The sequence below is a fragment of the Mus pahari genome, chromosome 1 (genome assembly GCF_900095145.1).
Source record: "Mus pahari chromosome 1, PAHARI_EIJ_v1.1, whole genome shotgun sequence".
Lineage (NCBI taxonomy): Eukaryota > Metazoa > Chordata > Mammalia > Rodentia > Muridae > Mus > Mus pahari.
Window position 1 is genome coordinate 3,369,139 of NC_034590.1, and position 13,455 is coordinate 3,382,593.

The 13,455-nt window shown below is 50.2% G+C and overlaps 1 protein-coding gene and 1 pseudogene across 2 annotated transcripts; both read left to right on the forward strand.

Moving 5' to 3' along the window:
* Window positions 1-14: 14 nt before the first annotated feature.
* Nfkbid (NFKB inhibitor delta) lies at window positions 15-7,301 on the forward strand. 2 transcript variants are annotated; one of them, XM_021215350.2, is made up of 12 exons: window positions 15-112; window positions 1,668-1,768; window positions 1,917-1,977; window positions 2,505-2,716; window positions 3,567-3,754; window positions 3,839-3,944; window positions 4,046-4,192; window positions 4,304-4,355; window positions 4,450-4,598; window positions 5,405-5,521; window positions 5,765-5,929; window positions 6,692-7,301. In XM_021215350.2, exons 4-12 carry the CDS (start codon window positions 2,711-2,713, stop codon window positions 6,743-6,745), a joined length of 984 nt encoding a protein of 327 aa, XP_021071009.1. In that variant the 5' UTR covers window positions 15-112; window positions 1,668-1,768; window positions 1,917-1,977; window positions 2,505-2,710; the 3' UTR covers window positions 6,746-7,301. The 2 variants fall into 2 exon arrangements, with proteins under 2 accessions (XP_021071009.1, XP_021071017.1); XM_021215358.2 differs by lacking the exon at window positions 15-112 and adding an exon at window positions 689-766.
* A 1,868-nt stretch (window positions 7,302-9,169) lies between these two features.
* Window positions 9,170-12,069, forward strand: LOC110331446 (annotated as a pseudogene).
* Window positions 12,070-13,455: the final 1,386 nt, after the last annotated feature.

The window sequence follows — 13,455 nt, forward strand, 5'->3', positions numbered from 1 at the left end:
TGGCTTTGGATCGGGGGACCCGGCGGCGGCTCCGCGGGGCAAGTAGCGAGGCTGGCGCAGCGCCGAGGCCGCGGCCCTGGGGGCCCACAGTCTGCATCCAAGAATCCTCGAGGTAAGAGCTAGGTAAAGTGAGGAACGCGCCTTTCTGGGTGCTTTGAAGGTTGGCTGGAGCGTAAAGCTGGGCCCTGAGAATTGGTTCTCGACGTTGAAGAGGATAGGCTGGGATCCTGGACTTCCTAGTCCTGGGAGTGTTGGACATCCTTGGGAGTTGGGGTGCAAGGACTGGGAAGCCTGATACTGGGGGTTCTGTGAGAGGACGAAGTGACCCGAACTCCTTCACCCAAGGAGGGCTGCATTGCATCCTTGGAGTTGCGGTTATGGACTCAGGTTTGGGTCTCTAAGGTCGGGCGCTGGACCTCAGGTCCACTCTGGTCGAGAGCAGCCCCGCCCTGGGACTTCCCAGAGCACCACCGGTGCAGGGTGCCCGGGCCGAACAGGAATTCCCCGTGCGCGGGGATTCCACGGGCGCCGCGCTTCGCTGCGTGCCCCGCCTCCGAGCCAGACACCTGCGGTGGCGCGCGCTTGCGGAGCGGAACTGGGAGGTGGAAGATTCCCTTGCGTGAGCGCCGTGACGTCAGCGCGCGGCGTCTCGTCTCGAGGGTTTCCGAGTAAGGCCTCCGGTTGACTTTAACCCTTCTCGCGCTGGAGTCTAAGCTGGGAAGTCTGGGGATTTGCTCTTCTTGGGTCGAGGGAACCGGACTTGCAGGTCCCAGAGGAGACTGAGGGTCTGTACTCCTGAGTTCTGGATGAATGGATTGCGCCAGTGGGATACTAGGGCATCTCCGGGATGGTGGGTCCCTGCTATTCCCAAGTCTGTCCAGGTGGGGACGGGAGCTTTGCGACTCCAGATCCCTGGATCATTGAGGAACTACACCGCTACGGATTTCGTGGATCCTGGCAGGGAGGATAGAGCAAGAGTGGTGATCCCAAGACTTGGAGACTAGCAGCTCACCCTTTTCTGTACTGAGGACTCTAGGCTTACATTCTGCCATCCACCCAGCCTTGCGCCCAGTCCCACATGTCAGATTCTAGAACAGAGAAACATTTTTGTTGTTGTTTTGAGGCAGAGGTCTCAGGTAGTCCAGGCTGGCCTCTCTCTTCCTTTATAGATGAGTCTGGCCGTAACACCTGACCCTCCTGCCACCACCGCGCTGGGATTGCGGGGGTGTGCCTCTACTCCTAGTTAAAACAGAGACACTGGAAATGCCTTTTCGGGAAGTTGAGATTAGCAAACCCCAAACCTCCACTCCAAGTGTTAGGACCTGGTAGCCTAGGTTGGGATTTTTTACGGATGTGGTGGTGCTTCGGAGAAGTGGGATGTCTCCGGAGAAGATAGACGCTTCAGAGAAGTGCACTTCCTCAGTTTCCACTACGGTGGTGGAAAGTTGGTGCAGAGGAAAAGCGTGGAGGAAAAGGAAGGAAATGGCGGAGGCGGGCCCCTGCACTCTACATCTTCTGTTGGCTTTGTAGTTCTCCAGTTTTTCCGCGCTCGCTCGAGGGAAAGGAGGGCGCCCACATGCACTCCCAGCCACCCACCGCTGCCGCAGAGGCTGCATTCGGGTGACTTAAACATTCCTGATGACTTCCTTCTGTCTTCCCACACACAGTGAGTCGGCCTGAGCGTAGTCACTGCCCAACACAGACTGTAAAGAAGCTTCTGGAAGAACAGAGGCGCCGACAGCAGCAGCCAGAGTCCGCTGGGGTGCCGGTGAGTCTCTGGAAGTCCTGTATAGGACAGGAAGCCACGCGCGCTGGGGGAGATGGGAGTTGTAGTCCTTGACTCCGAGGCTCTGCAGGTGGGGGGACAGCCCTGGAAGAACTTACAGATTCATGAATTCATTTTCTTTACATTGCAGGGACACTTCTCCCCTCCTCTGGTCCAGCCACTGACTCCATCTGTGAACGAGGCAGAGGCAGGTAAGAATAAAAGTTAGCACCCAGCCCCAGCTTCTCTTAGACTCGGACATCCCAGCTCTTAGACCTTTGGGGACCAAGGAGTCAGGCAGCTCTCATTATTCTTGAGGCATATGGGAAATTTTGATGGTCAGCCTGCCATCGTTGCACATTTCTATATTCCCAGTACTCCAGAGTTGAGGGGAGCGGATTGCCATTGGGTTTGAGGCCACACGTTTTTTACTAGCAAGTTCCAGGCCACCTAGACACCTTGTCTTCAAACAAAACCCCCTGAAATCTGACTTTGGTTTTCAGGAGCCCAGTAGTCCATGAATATTTTCCTTCAAGTATCCAGGGTTTAAGAGTCCAGGAATTCAGATCCCAGTTGCTTGAGATCCAGTAGGCCAGGCATAGCAGCTTGCTAATGCCCCAGGACTGGAGGACCCAGCTCCTCAGTGTCTTAGAACCTCTGGGGACTCCAGGTTTGCCATCCCTGGCCATTTCTCCAGGCTGTAATAACAGGCTGGTTCTGCCCACCCTCTCCGTTTCAGGCCATACTCATTTCCCTGCCTTCCAAGAGACTGTGGATTCCGGACCTGGCAACCTGGCTCCCCCTTCAGGCTTTGCAGACTGGGACCCTAGCATCCATGCTGCCTATGCAGACAGCTCTTTCCCGTTCTCTGCTTCTGAAGGCTTCCTGACTCCTGATTTCTACCCACTGTCAGACTCGGGCCGGGCAGGCCCATTTCCCCTGGTGATGGAGGTAAAGTATAGAGTGAGGACAGATGCTTAAGGGCCCCTAAAAACTTCCCAGTGGTGCTGAGCCTGGTGGTGCAGGCTTGTCATCCCAGCTACTCTGGAGGCAGAGGTAGAAGGATCGAGACCTGCCTGGGCTACAGAGTGAGTTCTAGATTGCCCTAGGCACAGTAATAAGACCTCATCTTTTTTTTTTTTTTTTTTTTTTTAAAGGAAAACAGAAAGACTGTTGGGAGTTTTGCCCTGTGGTCCAACTCTTTCCTCACATGTAGCCATGGGGTTCAGTCTCCATGAGGTAGGGACTAGGAATAGGGAATCTCGGCATTCTGAGATGTCAGGGACTGGTTTAAGATCCCGTCCCTGGTCAAGTACACTGGCTTATGCCTGTAGTCTCAGCACCTGGAAGGCAGAGACAAGAGCATCATCATTTTAAGCCAGTTAGTTATGAGTTGAAACTAACCTAGGTAGTGTAGCAAAACAGAAACTAAAACAAGCTGGGCATAGTAAGGCACACCCAGCATTTAGACTTCTGGGGCAGAAATGCTCCAAGTTCAGGCCTAGCCTAGCCTTCACAGTGAGATCCTCTTTTAAAAGACAAAGACAAGAGCAAGCCAAAAAAAAAAAAAAAAAAAAAAAAAAATTAAAATAAAAAAGAATTATTCCAATATAAAAAAAGAGCAAGCCAAAAAAAAAAAAAAAAAAAAAAATCCCTTTCCCCTTGTGGCCAAAACTGAAGTCCTGGGGTTTAAAATGCGTTGGCACCCGTGAGGTCCTGGCCTCACCCATTTGACCGTGGGCTGTGTGTTATCTGTGGTGAGAATTCTCAGGTGACTGACTTGCCCCCCTCCCCCCCCCAGGACTCTGTGGACACCCGGCTGTACCCTGAGCCTTCCCTGTCACAGGTAGGGTGCTGGAGAGTCTCTGGTCTCCCCTCAGGACCCCCACAGTTGCCTCTGCCCACGGGACCCTCCCTGGAGACTGCCCGAGCTCACGTATTGGCTCTGGGCCCCCAACAATTGCTGGCCCAGGATGAGGAAGGAGACACGTGAGTATAGGGGAAGAGGGTGATGTGGACTCCTGGCTTGCCTGCAGGGGAGGGCTGTTCTCATGGCTGCTCCCCCCCCCCCAGGCTCCTGCACCTGTTTGCTGCCCGGGGACTGCGCTGGGCAGCGTATGCTGCGGCCGAGGTGTTACAGATGTATCGACAGCTGGATATTCGTGAACATAAAGGCAAGGTAAGGGTCAGGCATCTGGACTTCTGCAGCCGGGGAAGAGGGCTCCTGATGTCAGAGGGGAGGGCTCTGGGAGGCCAGGCTGATTGTATTGTGACTTATAGACACCACTCCTGGTGGCAGCTGCTGCCAACCAGCCGCTGATTGTGGAAGACCTCCTGAGCCTGGGAGCAGAGCCTAACGCCACTGACCACCAGGGCCGTTCTGTCTTGCACGTGGCTGCCACCTATGGACTCCCGGGTGTCCTTTCGGTACGTCTAGCTGGCAGATCCAGGGTGCCTGGGGTGGGCGGTTATCCAGATCCTGTTTCCAGGACCATGCTTAGGCAGGCCCTTCCACGCCTCTCTTCCTTCTGCTCCCAGGCTGTGTTTAAGTCTGGCATTCAAGTGGATCTGGAAGCCAGAGACTTCGAAGGTGAGCTGGTCATGGCCAGGGGTGGTGCGGCAGGCAGGCTGGGTGGGCAAGGTGGACGCTCAGGTGCAAGTCCCTCACTATGTGCATCCCACAGGCCTCACCCCCCTGCACACAGCCGTCCTGGCCCTCAACGCTGTTATGCTCCCAGCTAGTATGTGTCCGAGGATGCAGAGTTCCCAAGCCCGAGACAGACTGACTTGTGTGCAGATGTTACTGCAAATGGGTGCCAGTCATACAAGCCAGGTAAGCTTGGGGGACAGCGGGGGATAGGGGGGAACCAGCAAACCCACAGGGAAGTGTGTGCAGAGGGCCACCTGGATGTCCAGGGACACTAAATGCTGACCTTGCATCCTCTTTTAGCACACAGATGTATGTGTCCGTAAAGAACTCATACATGAATTTTTAAAGTTTTTTTTTTAATTTTAAAATTAAAACAAATTTAAATTAAAATTTTGTTTTAAAAAATTAAAAGAAAAAAATTATTTCCCTCTAAAACAGCAGTTCTCGACCCATGGGTCATGACCCCTTTGGGGGTCACATGTCAGATATCCTGCATATCAGATATTTACATTACAGTTTATAACAGTAGCAAAATTATAATTATGAAATAGTATTGAAATCATTTTATGGTTGGGGGTCACTACAACGTGAGGAGCTGTATTAAAGGGTCACAGCATTAGGAGGGTTGAGAACCACTGCTCTAAAATACAGTTGCCCTGTATATAGACTTGTCTGCTGATGAACACTACCCAGCTCCTGCACTTATGATACAGTACCATCCATATGAGACAGGGTGCATTTTAGTGTGTACAGTAGGGTGCCAGGTAACCAGGACAACTTCCAGCCCAGACAGTTCCTTTGAGACACTTGAGCTGGAGAATTGTCACATTGAACATGCAGCTCTATGACACACATGTTACAAATGGCCTCCCTTAGCCATTTTCTTACATAGTACACGGCGCATACATCCGTGTAAGGCACCCCTGGCGGCTGCCAGGAGCGGTGTGGATGGACGACTGGCCTGACCTCTGCTCTTCTTCTCCTCCTAGGAGATCAAGAGCAACAAGACCATTCTGCACTTGGCCGTACAGGCTGCCAACCCCACCCTGGTGCAGCTGCTCCTGGGACTGCCGAGGGGGGACCTGCGGGCCTTTGTTAATATGAAGGTAGGACAGGCGGTGTGATGTGCAGGTGGTTTGAGATAGAATGACAAGGTGGCTGTTAGCGCCCTGTGAGCTGTGGATATTGGAGAGGGAAATACCCAGGCTGTGAAGGGAGTGTGTACCACATAGCGGGGTGGGTGGAGGTGGGTGAAGGGGGTGTGTGAAATACAGATGAGGCAGGATCCGGGTTCAGAGACCCAAGCGCATGGGTCTGGGTCCCCATCGGTCCTCCCTTTGTGGTTACAGGCCCATGGCAACACTGCCCTCCACATGGCAGCTGCCCTGCCCCCTGGGCCGCCCCAAGAGGCCATTGTGCGGCACCTGTTGGCAGCCGGAGCAGACCCGACACTTCGAAACCTGGAGAATGAGCAGCCTGTTCACTTGCTGCGACCTGGGCCGGGCCCTGAGGGGGTGAGCACTGGCCTGACTTCTGAGCTAACCGGGGGTCCCCCAAACTGTACCTAAGCCTCACTTAGAAAATGACATCTAGTCTCAGGAGATGACTCTTCAAAGAGTGATCTGTGTTGAGTACTACCCTCCTATCATCCCAGCACTTGGAAAACAGAGTTTGAGCTAGCCTGGCCTACATAGTTAGACCCTGTCTCAAAAAGAAAAAAAAGGAAAAAAACAAACAAACAAAAAACCCAGACAGTGATTTCTGACTTTAAAGTCTAACCCTTCCCTTCAGCATTATGGCTCCTTATGACTTTCTTTCTTTGTACTCTCAACCCTGACTCTTGGGTCCCCCAGCGGAGCCTCTGATTCCTTTCTGTAACTCCGGATCCTCTTCTTAAATGTGATCTCGGACCCTTACCTCTGCCCTTTGACCCCAACAATGCTGCCCCCAACCAGCAAAACCTTCCTGCTCTCTAACAGAGTCTGAACAAAGGTTCACCCCCAAACCCACATGGGTTTCAGTAGATAGCCCAGGATAACCCCTGACTTCCAGTTCTTTTGCCTCAGCCGTTCCAAGTAGTGGGGTGGACCACCACACATGACCTCAACCCCTATCTTGACTTTAAACTGTGACCTTCCAGCCCAACTGACCCCACTTAGTTTCTCCCTTGTCAATAACTCCACCCGGGGCACCCCTCAACCTCCACATGTAACTCCAGCCTCTGAAACCCCTCCCCCAGCCTCCCCCTTATCTCACTCCACCTCATTTGTCCCCAGCTCCGGCAGCTGTTGAAGAGGAGCCGCACGGCACCCCCAGGCTTGTCCTCTTAGGACTGAAACCCAGAACCTGGACTGATTTTCCAGTCCCCACCGTCCCGTGGGACAGTCAGCGTATGCTCATGTCGCAGATTCATGATAATATATGTGTAATATCCTGCCATTAGGGTCTTACATTAAAACTCCAAAGTGGCACGGGGGAGGTGAGCAGTCTCCAATATTTGGGGTCCGTGACACCTCCTCCCCCTACAAGGGGCTGTCTAGATGATTTCTGTGAAATCGAGCCCACTTGATTGTTTCTGTGAAACACTCTAGAGACCTTTAACTCTCTCCTACCTGGATCAGTCATGATCGCCCCCCAGACTGTCTTACCCAGAATCCCCAGTGGAGCTTCCATGGGATTTGAGGCATCCGAGTACCCTCCGGTCAGGATTCCTCCCTAGGACTCACACCCCTGAGATGTTGGAAAGGCCCTCTGAGATTAATGTGCCCTGAGTCCTGGCTACATTATCATTTAGAACTCAATGTCTCTGATGCTAGCATTCCCCGAGAATTGTTCCCCTTGGTCTGTGTATCCCTGTAGCTACCAATTAAATTCAATTTTGCCTCAGACTGTGTGGTGTCATTTAAAATGGGGGATGGGGGAGCATTGGTTCAGGAGAGAGGCTCTGAGGGGCCACAGTAGGATAATAGAAAGGCTAGGAGTCAAAGGTCAAGGTGCCCATCAGATCTAATGCCTGAGAAAGGCACTTTTCTGTTTAGTAGACGGCCATCCCTTCCTAATACTGTAACCTCAGATAGCCGGTGCCCAGTCTCCTCAGACAACATGAGAAGGCCGGCGCTTGTGGTGCTCACCTTTGATCCCAGCTCTTCGGAGGCAGAGGCAAGCAGGTCTCTGAATTTGAGTCCAGTGTGGTTTGCATAGTGAGTTCCAGGGCAGCCAGAGTTACATAGTGAGACCCTCAAAAAACACTTTAAAAGATGTGAGAAGACGTCAAAGCCAGGGGTTTTATCAGGCTAGAAATGTGGCAATAGTGTCCTTGTTTAAAATTCCCAGTGAGGGGCTGGGGGTGTGGCTCAGCAGTAGAGTATTTGCAGGGAGGGGCTGGGGACTAGGCCCAGTGGAAAAATATTCTGCCCTGTGTTGGCAAGCATGGTGGCACATGCCTTTAATCCCAGAATTCAGGAGGCAGAGGCAGGCGGATCTCTGTGTTTAAGGCCAGCCTGGTCTACATAGCAAGTTCTAGGACAGCCAAAAAATACATACTGAGATCTTTGTCTAAAAACAAAGGAACCAACAAACAAAAACCCTGTGTTCTATCTCTACCCCTGGCCAAAAGCCAAACAAAACATTGGGGGATTTCTGGATGTGGTGATGCACACATTTAGTCCCAGCACTCGGGGGGTAAAGGTAAATACATCTCTGTGAGTTCGAGGCCAGCCTGGTCTACAAAGTGAGTCCAGGACCACCAGAGCTACACAGAGAAACCCTGTCTCAAAAAAAGCAATTAAAGAATAAGAAGGAAGGAAGGAAGCAAGGAAGGAAGGAAGGAAGGAAGGGAGGAAGGGAAGGAACAAGGGGTAATGGCATAGTCCTGTAATCAAGTTTGAATCAAGCCTGGGCTACCGACAAAAAACTTACCTTAATTTTTTTTGTAGTTGTAATTAAAAGGAGAAGGCAAGAGAGGAGAGAAACCATTCTGGGGATATTAAGCCCACCTCCTACTCTAACCTAACAATAACCCTCAACTAATGGCAGACAGGAGGTGATCCAGAAAGGCAGGCAGGTCTGTCTCTGCTGCTGGATGAGACACCGTGCTGTGATGCTCAAGAGTGCATTAGTGAGGAAAGGCTTGCACTTCCAGCGCACTGGCTGCCATCTGAGGAGGTCAGGACAGGAGCTCACATAGGGCAGGGACCTGGAGGCAGGGGCTGATGCAGCGGCCATGCTGTGTGGGGCAGGGGTGCTGCCTGCTGGCTTGCTCAGCCTGCTTTCTTGTAGAACCCAGAACCACCAGCCCAAGGATGGTCCCATGCACAATGGACTGGGCCCTTCCCCACCAATCACTAGTTAAGGAAATGTTCTGCAGTTTTCCCTGCAGTCCAAACTTTCCTTAGTCGAGGCTCCCTCCTCTCAATTACTCTAGCTTGTGTCAAGTTGACATAAAACTCTCCAGCACAGTGAGTAAGGGCCCCAAGGGACAGTATCTTGAGAGGCAATAGCCCTGCTTGTGTAAGGCTTGCTGATATATTCCATCGACTAAAGTCACAGGCCAGGTTGGGTGTGGTGGTACAATCCTATCCTCCCAACTTTGGGGAGGCGGTGGCAGGAGGATCAGAAGTTCCGGAGGATAGGAAAGGAGGCAGGGAGTGAGGGGGGACAGAGTTACCAGGGACAAGTGTTATCTCTCATGGCTGCTGCCTCACACCAGTGCTCCTAGATGTGGTGATACTGTGGCAGATGGCTCATGGATTCATATGGATGTGCTGGACTTCATGTAAGAACTCACCTGCAATTAGGAACTCCCTATACAGCCCGTGTGATATAGTTTAGGGAATTATGTCCCCCCCCACCCCCCGCACACACACAAATCATCTTCAGTGTAAAAAGAAGGCTGTTTTAGGGGCATGAAGTGTCAGGAGAGCGATGGCAAGATATTTTAATGATGGTATTGTTTTACAATTTAAAAATGTGAGTGAGAGAGTATGGGTGCCCATGGAGGTCAGAAGAGGGCATCGGATCCCCAGGAGCTGGAATTACAGGTGGCTGTGAGTTACCTAACATGGGTGTTGAGAACCAAACCTTGTAGAAGAGCAAAAATTGCTCTTAACTTCTGAACCATCTCTCTACCTTCTAATTACAGTATTTTAAAACTAATAAACAGGCCCAGTGTGGTAGCACATGTCTTTGATTCTAGCACTCAGGAAGCAAAGATAAGCAGATCTCTGTGAGTTTGAGACCAGCCTGGACTACATAGTAAGACCCTGTCTCAGAAATAGATAAATAGATAGACAGACAGACAGACAGGTGATAAAGACAGGGCTGGTGAGATGGCTCAGCCAGTAAAGGGGCTTGTCACCAAGTCTGATGACTTTGAGTCCCACAAACAGCGAGGAAGGAGAGAGCTGACTTTCTCACGCACACACACAGAGTAAAACAATAAATAAATAAATCAAGCATTGCCATTAGAATGTAAAGTTAATAATTAGTTAGTTAGTTAGAGATGGGGTCTTACATAGAACTAGCTCTGTAGACCAGGCTGGCCTTGAATGCAGAGATCCACCTGCCTCTGCCTCCCAAGTGCTGAGATCAAAAGTGTGCGCCACCACACCCGACCTAAAATGTAAAGTTTATTAAATCTTGGGTGATCATGAGTTTTCTCCATTCTGGCATTAGGAGAATGTGTTTCTACCTGCTCTGGGTGTAATAAAGGTACGACCACTGTCAGACAACAGTACAAACCTGGTGCTCTAATGGAATGGGAGGGTGTGCAACACTCATCCACTTCACACTGTGTGTGTGTGTGTGTGTGAGAGAGAGAGAGAGAGAGAGAGAGAGAGAGAGAGATGTGTTGACGGACATGGAGGCTTAGAAGGCCTTTGGGAGAGTTAGAAATAGGCACTCCTCCTCTCCGCCCCCACCTCTCTCCAGGCCATCTGTCTCACCGATCATGACTCACTGATGTTAGAGTTTGGTGCATGGCTGCCATCTGCTGGGCAGTTATGTTAGAAAGCGAACTCCAGCAAGTCAAGGAAGAGAAAAAGCCTTGGCCATGTACCTCCCTCCCTCCCTCCCTCCCTCTTCTTTCCTCAAATGGAGCAATTTTCTGGCACAGAGAGAGCACCATGAATGTTTGTTTCCAAAACATGGGTTGGTTTTTGTGTGTGTTGATATAGGGTCTCAGGGCATCTAGGCTGTTATCAAACTCATTACATAGTAGAGAATGACACTGAACTTAAAGAAAACTTTCTTGGGTTCTGTGTATTGGCAGCTGCTCCAGTCACAAGGGGCAGGCAGCGGCGGAGTCAGCGACTAGTGGGGTGCAGTGCTCTCCGGTGTTCTCAATGAATTTATCCCTCAATTCCAAGCCTTTTCTCAATGGACTGACAGGAAAGCCAGTGATGGTGAAACTTAAATGGGCATGGAGTCCAAGGGCTACCTGGTCTCCATTGATGGCTACATGAGCATGCAGCTAGCAAATACAGCAGAATACATAGATGGGCATTGCCTGGACATCTGGGCGAAGTTCCAATGAGCTGTAATAGTGTCCTCTACATCAGAGGCGTTGAAGAGGAGGAGGGGGAAATGAGAGATAGCATCCTGGGGGATTATATATATATATATATATATATATATATATATATATAATAAAGATTTGGGTTTTGGGGGGGGTTAAAGAAGAAGAAAGAGGAAGAAGAAGAAAAGAAAATTTTCTTTGGGTTTAAAGAGATGGCTCAGCAGTTAAGACCACCTCTGCTCTTGCAGAGGACCTGGGTTCATGACCCAGCACTCACACAGTGATTCACAGCTCTATACAACTCCAGTCCCAGGGGATCCAGTGCTTTTTTGGCCTCTGCTGGCTGGCAGCAGGCACAAATGTGGTCTACACACAAACACCAAGGCCAAAGAATGCATACAAGCAATATTCAAATAAATAAATCTTTTAAGATACTTATGTACTTATCTTGGGTGTCATGTACTCTGAATTGACCTGGAAGTTGCTATGCAGCTGAGATTGACTTTGAAATTCTTTTTTATTTTTTATTTTGTTTTTTTTCAAGACAAGGTTTCTCTGTGTAGCCCTGGCTGTCCTGGAACTCACTCTGTAGACCAGGCAGGCCTTGAACTCAGAAATCTGCCTGCCTCTGCCTCCCAAGTGCTGGGATTAAAGGCGTGCGCCACCACACCCAGCCTCTTTCTTGTTTTGATTGAGATCGAGTCTCACTACATAGCCCTGGCTGACCTTGAACTATGTAGGCTTCCAACTTACATAGATCCCCTGCCTCTGCCTTCAAAGTGCTGGGACCAGAAGTGTGGGCCATCTTGAATGTCTTCTTGCTATTGTATTTATGTATGTACATATGTATGTATGAATGCATGCGTGCGTGCATGTATATATGTAGGTACTTATCTGTGTCCACGTGTGTTGAGGAGCAGGGGTGTTAAAAGCCACCTGATTCTCTCCTTCTGCTACATAGCTCTGGGGGAAAAAATGTCAGGCTTAGTGGCAAGCCCTTTACCCACTGAGTCTCTGTCCTCCACTGACCTTGACCGTGTAACCTTCCACCTCCTAGTGCTGGGATTGCAGGCAGGTGCCACCACGCCCACTTTATACAGTAATGAAGACGGAGCTCAGGGCTTCGTGCATGCTTGGTAAGCATTGAGGGGCTGAGCTGTATTGCCCAGTCTGTCTCCAATGTTTTAAAATTCCCCGAACAAAAACCTGATAGTCCTGCTAACAGCTATCTTAGGATAAGTAGCAGCATATGGAGAAGCCTGTTTTTCCTTGGGATAAGTAACAGCATGACCCTGAAATGTCACAGATGGAATGTGAGAGTTCAGAAGGTGCTGCTGGTATTAGATGTCTTTCTATGGGACACTGATAAGGTATCACCGGGGACTGGGAATGTGGCTCAGTGGCAGAGTACAAAGTCTGCTTAGGAGGCAAAAGAAAGAAGGTCTGTGTTTGAGGCCAGCCTGGTTTACCAAGTGAGTTCTATGACAGTCAGGGCTAGCTTTTTTTTAAAGATTTTATTTATTTTATGTTTATGAGTATACTGTAGTTGTCCTCAGACACACCAGACAAGGGCATCGGATCCCATTACAGATGGTTGTAAACCACCATGTGGTTGCTGGGATTTGAACTCAGGACCTCTGGAAGAGCAGTCAGTGCTCTTAACCACTGAGCCATCTCTCCAGCCCAGGGCTACCTTTTAAAACCATGTCTCAAGAGTAAAACAAAACAAACACACAAAACACATTTTTAAAAAGAAAACAAGCATACATGTATGCCCAGTCCTTCACTCCCAAGGCTGGAAGGTTGCAGTGGTGTGGTGTTGACTGTGAACAGAAGGCTGGAGGACGTGTGAGATGACTTATTGGGTCAAGGGTATTGCCTCCAACCAACCCGAGTTGTATCCCCAGGACCACATGGGGCAAAGCAATTCCTGCACGCTATCTTCTGACTTCCACTCCCACAGTGTGGCACGCATTCCCCGCCCCGCTCCAGTACGTACGTATGTATGTATGTATGTATGTATGTATGTATGTATGTATGTATGTATGTATGTATGTATGTATGTATGTATTCGTTCGTTCGTTTGTTTGTTTCTTTGTTTTTAAAGTTTAGGGGTAAAAACAGAGCAGAGAGAAGGGGGAAGGGCTGGAGGATGGTAGTCGATCCGAGCAGCGACCCATTCAGCACCACGGAAAGCTCCCAGGCAGGCAAAAAAATGTTCAGCCTCTGGGCCCTGCCCCCTACCCAGTCATCCTTCCCGCCAGGCCCCACCCAGATTTAAAACACCCTCACTCAGGTTCGTTCCAGGTTTTTGTTGTGGGTGGTGGTGGGGTTTTGTTTTGGTCGTTGTTTTTGTTTTTTTGGTTGTTGTTTTGTTTTTTTTTTTAAGACAGGGTTTTTCTGTGTAGCCCTGACTGTCCTGTTTTGGAACTCACTCTGAAGACCAGGCTGGCTTTGAATTCAGAAATCCTCCTGCCGCAGGGCGTGGTGGCATACGCCTTTAATCCCAACACTTGGGAGGCAGAG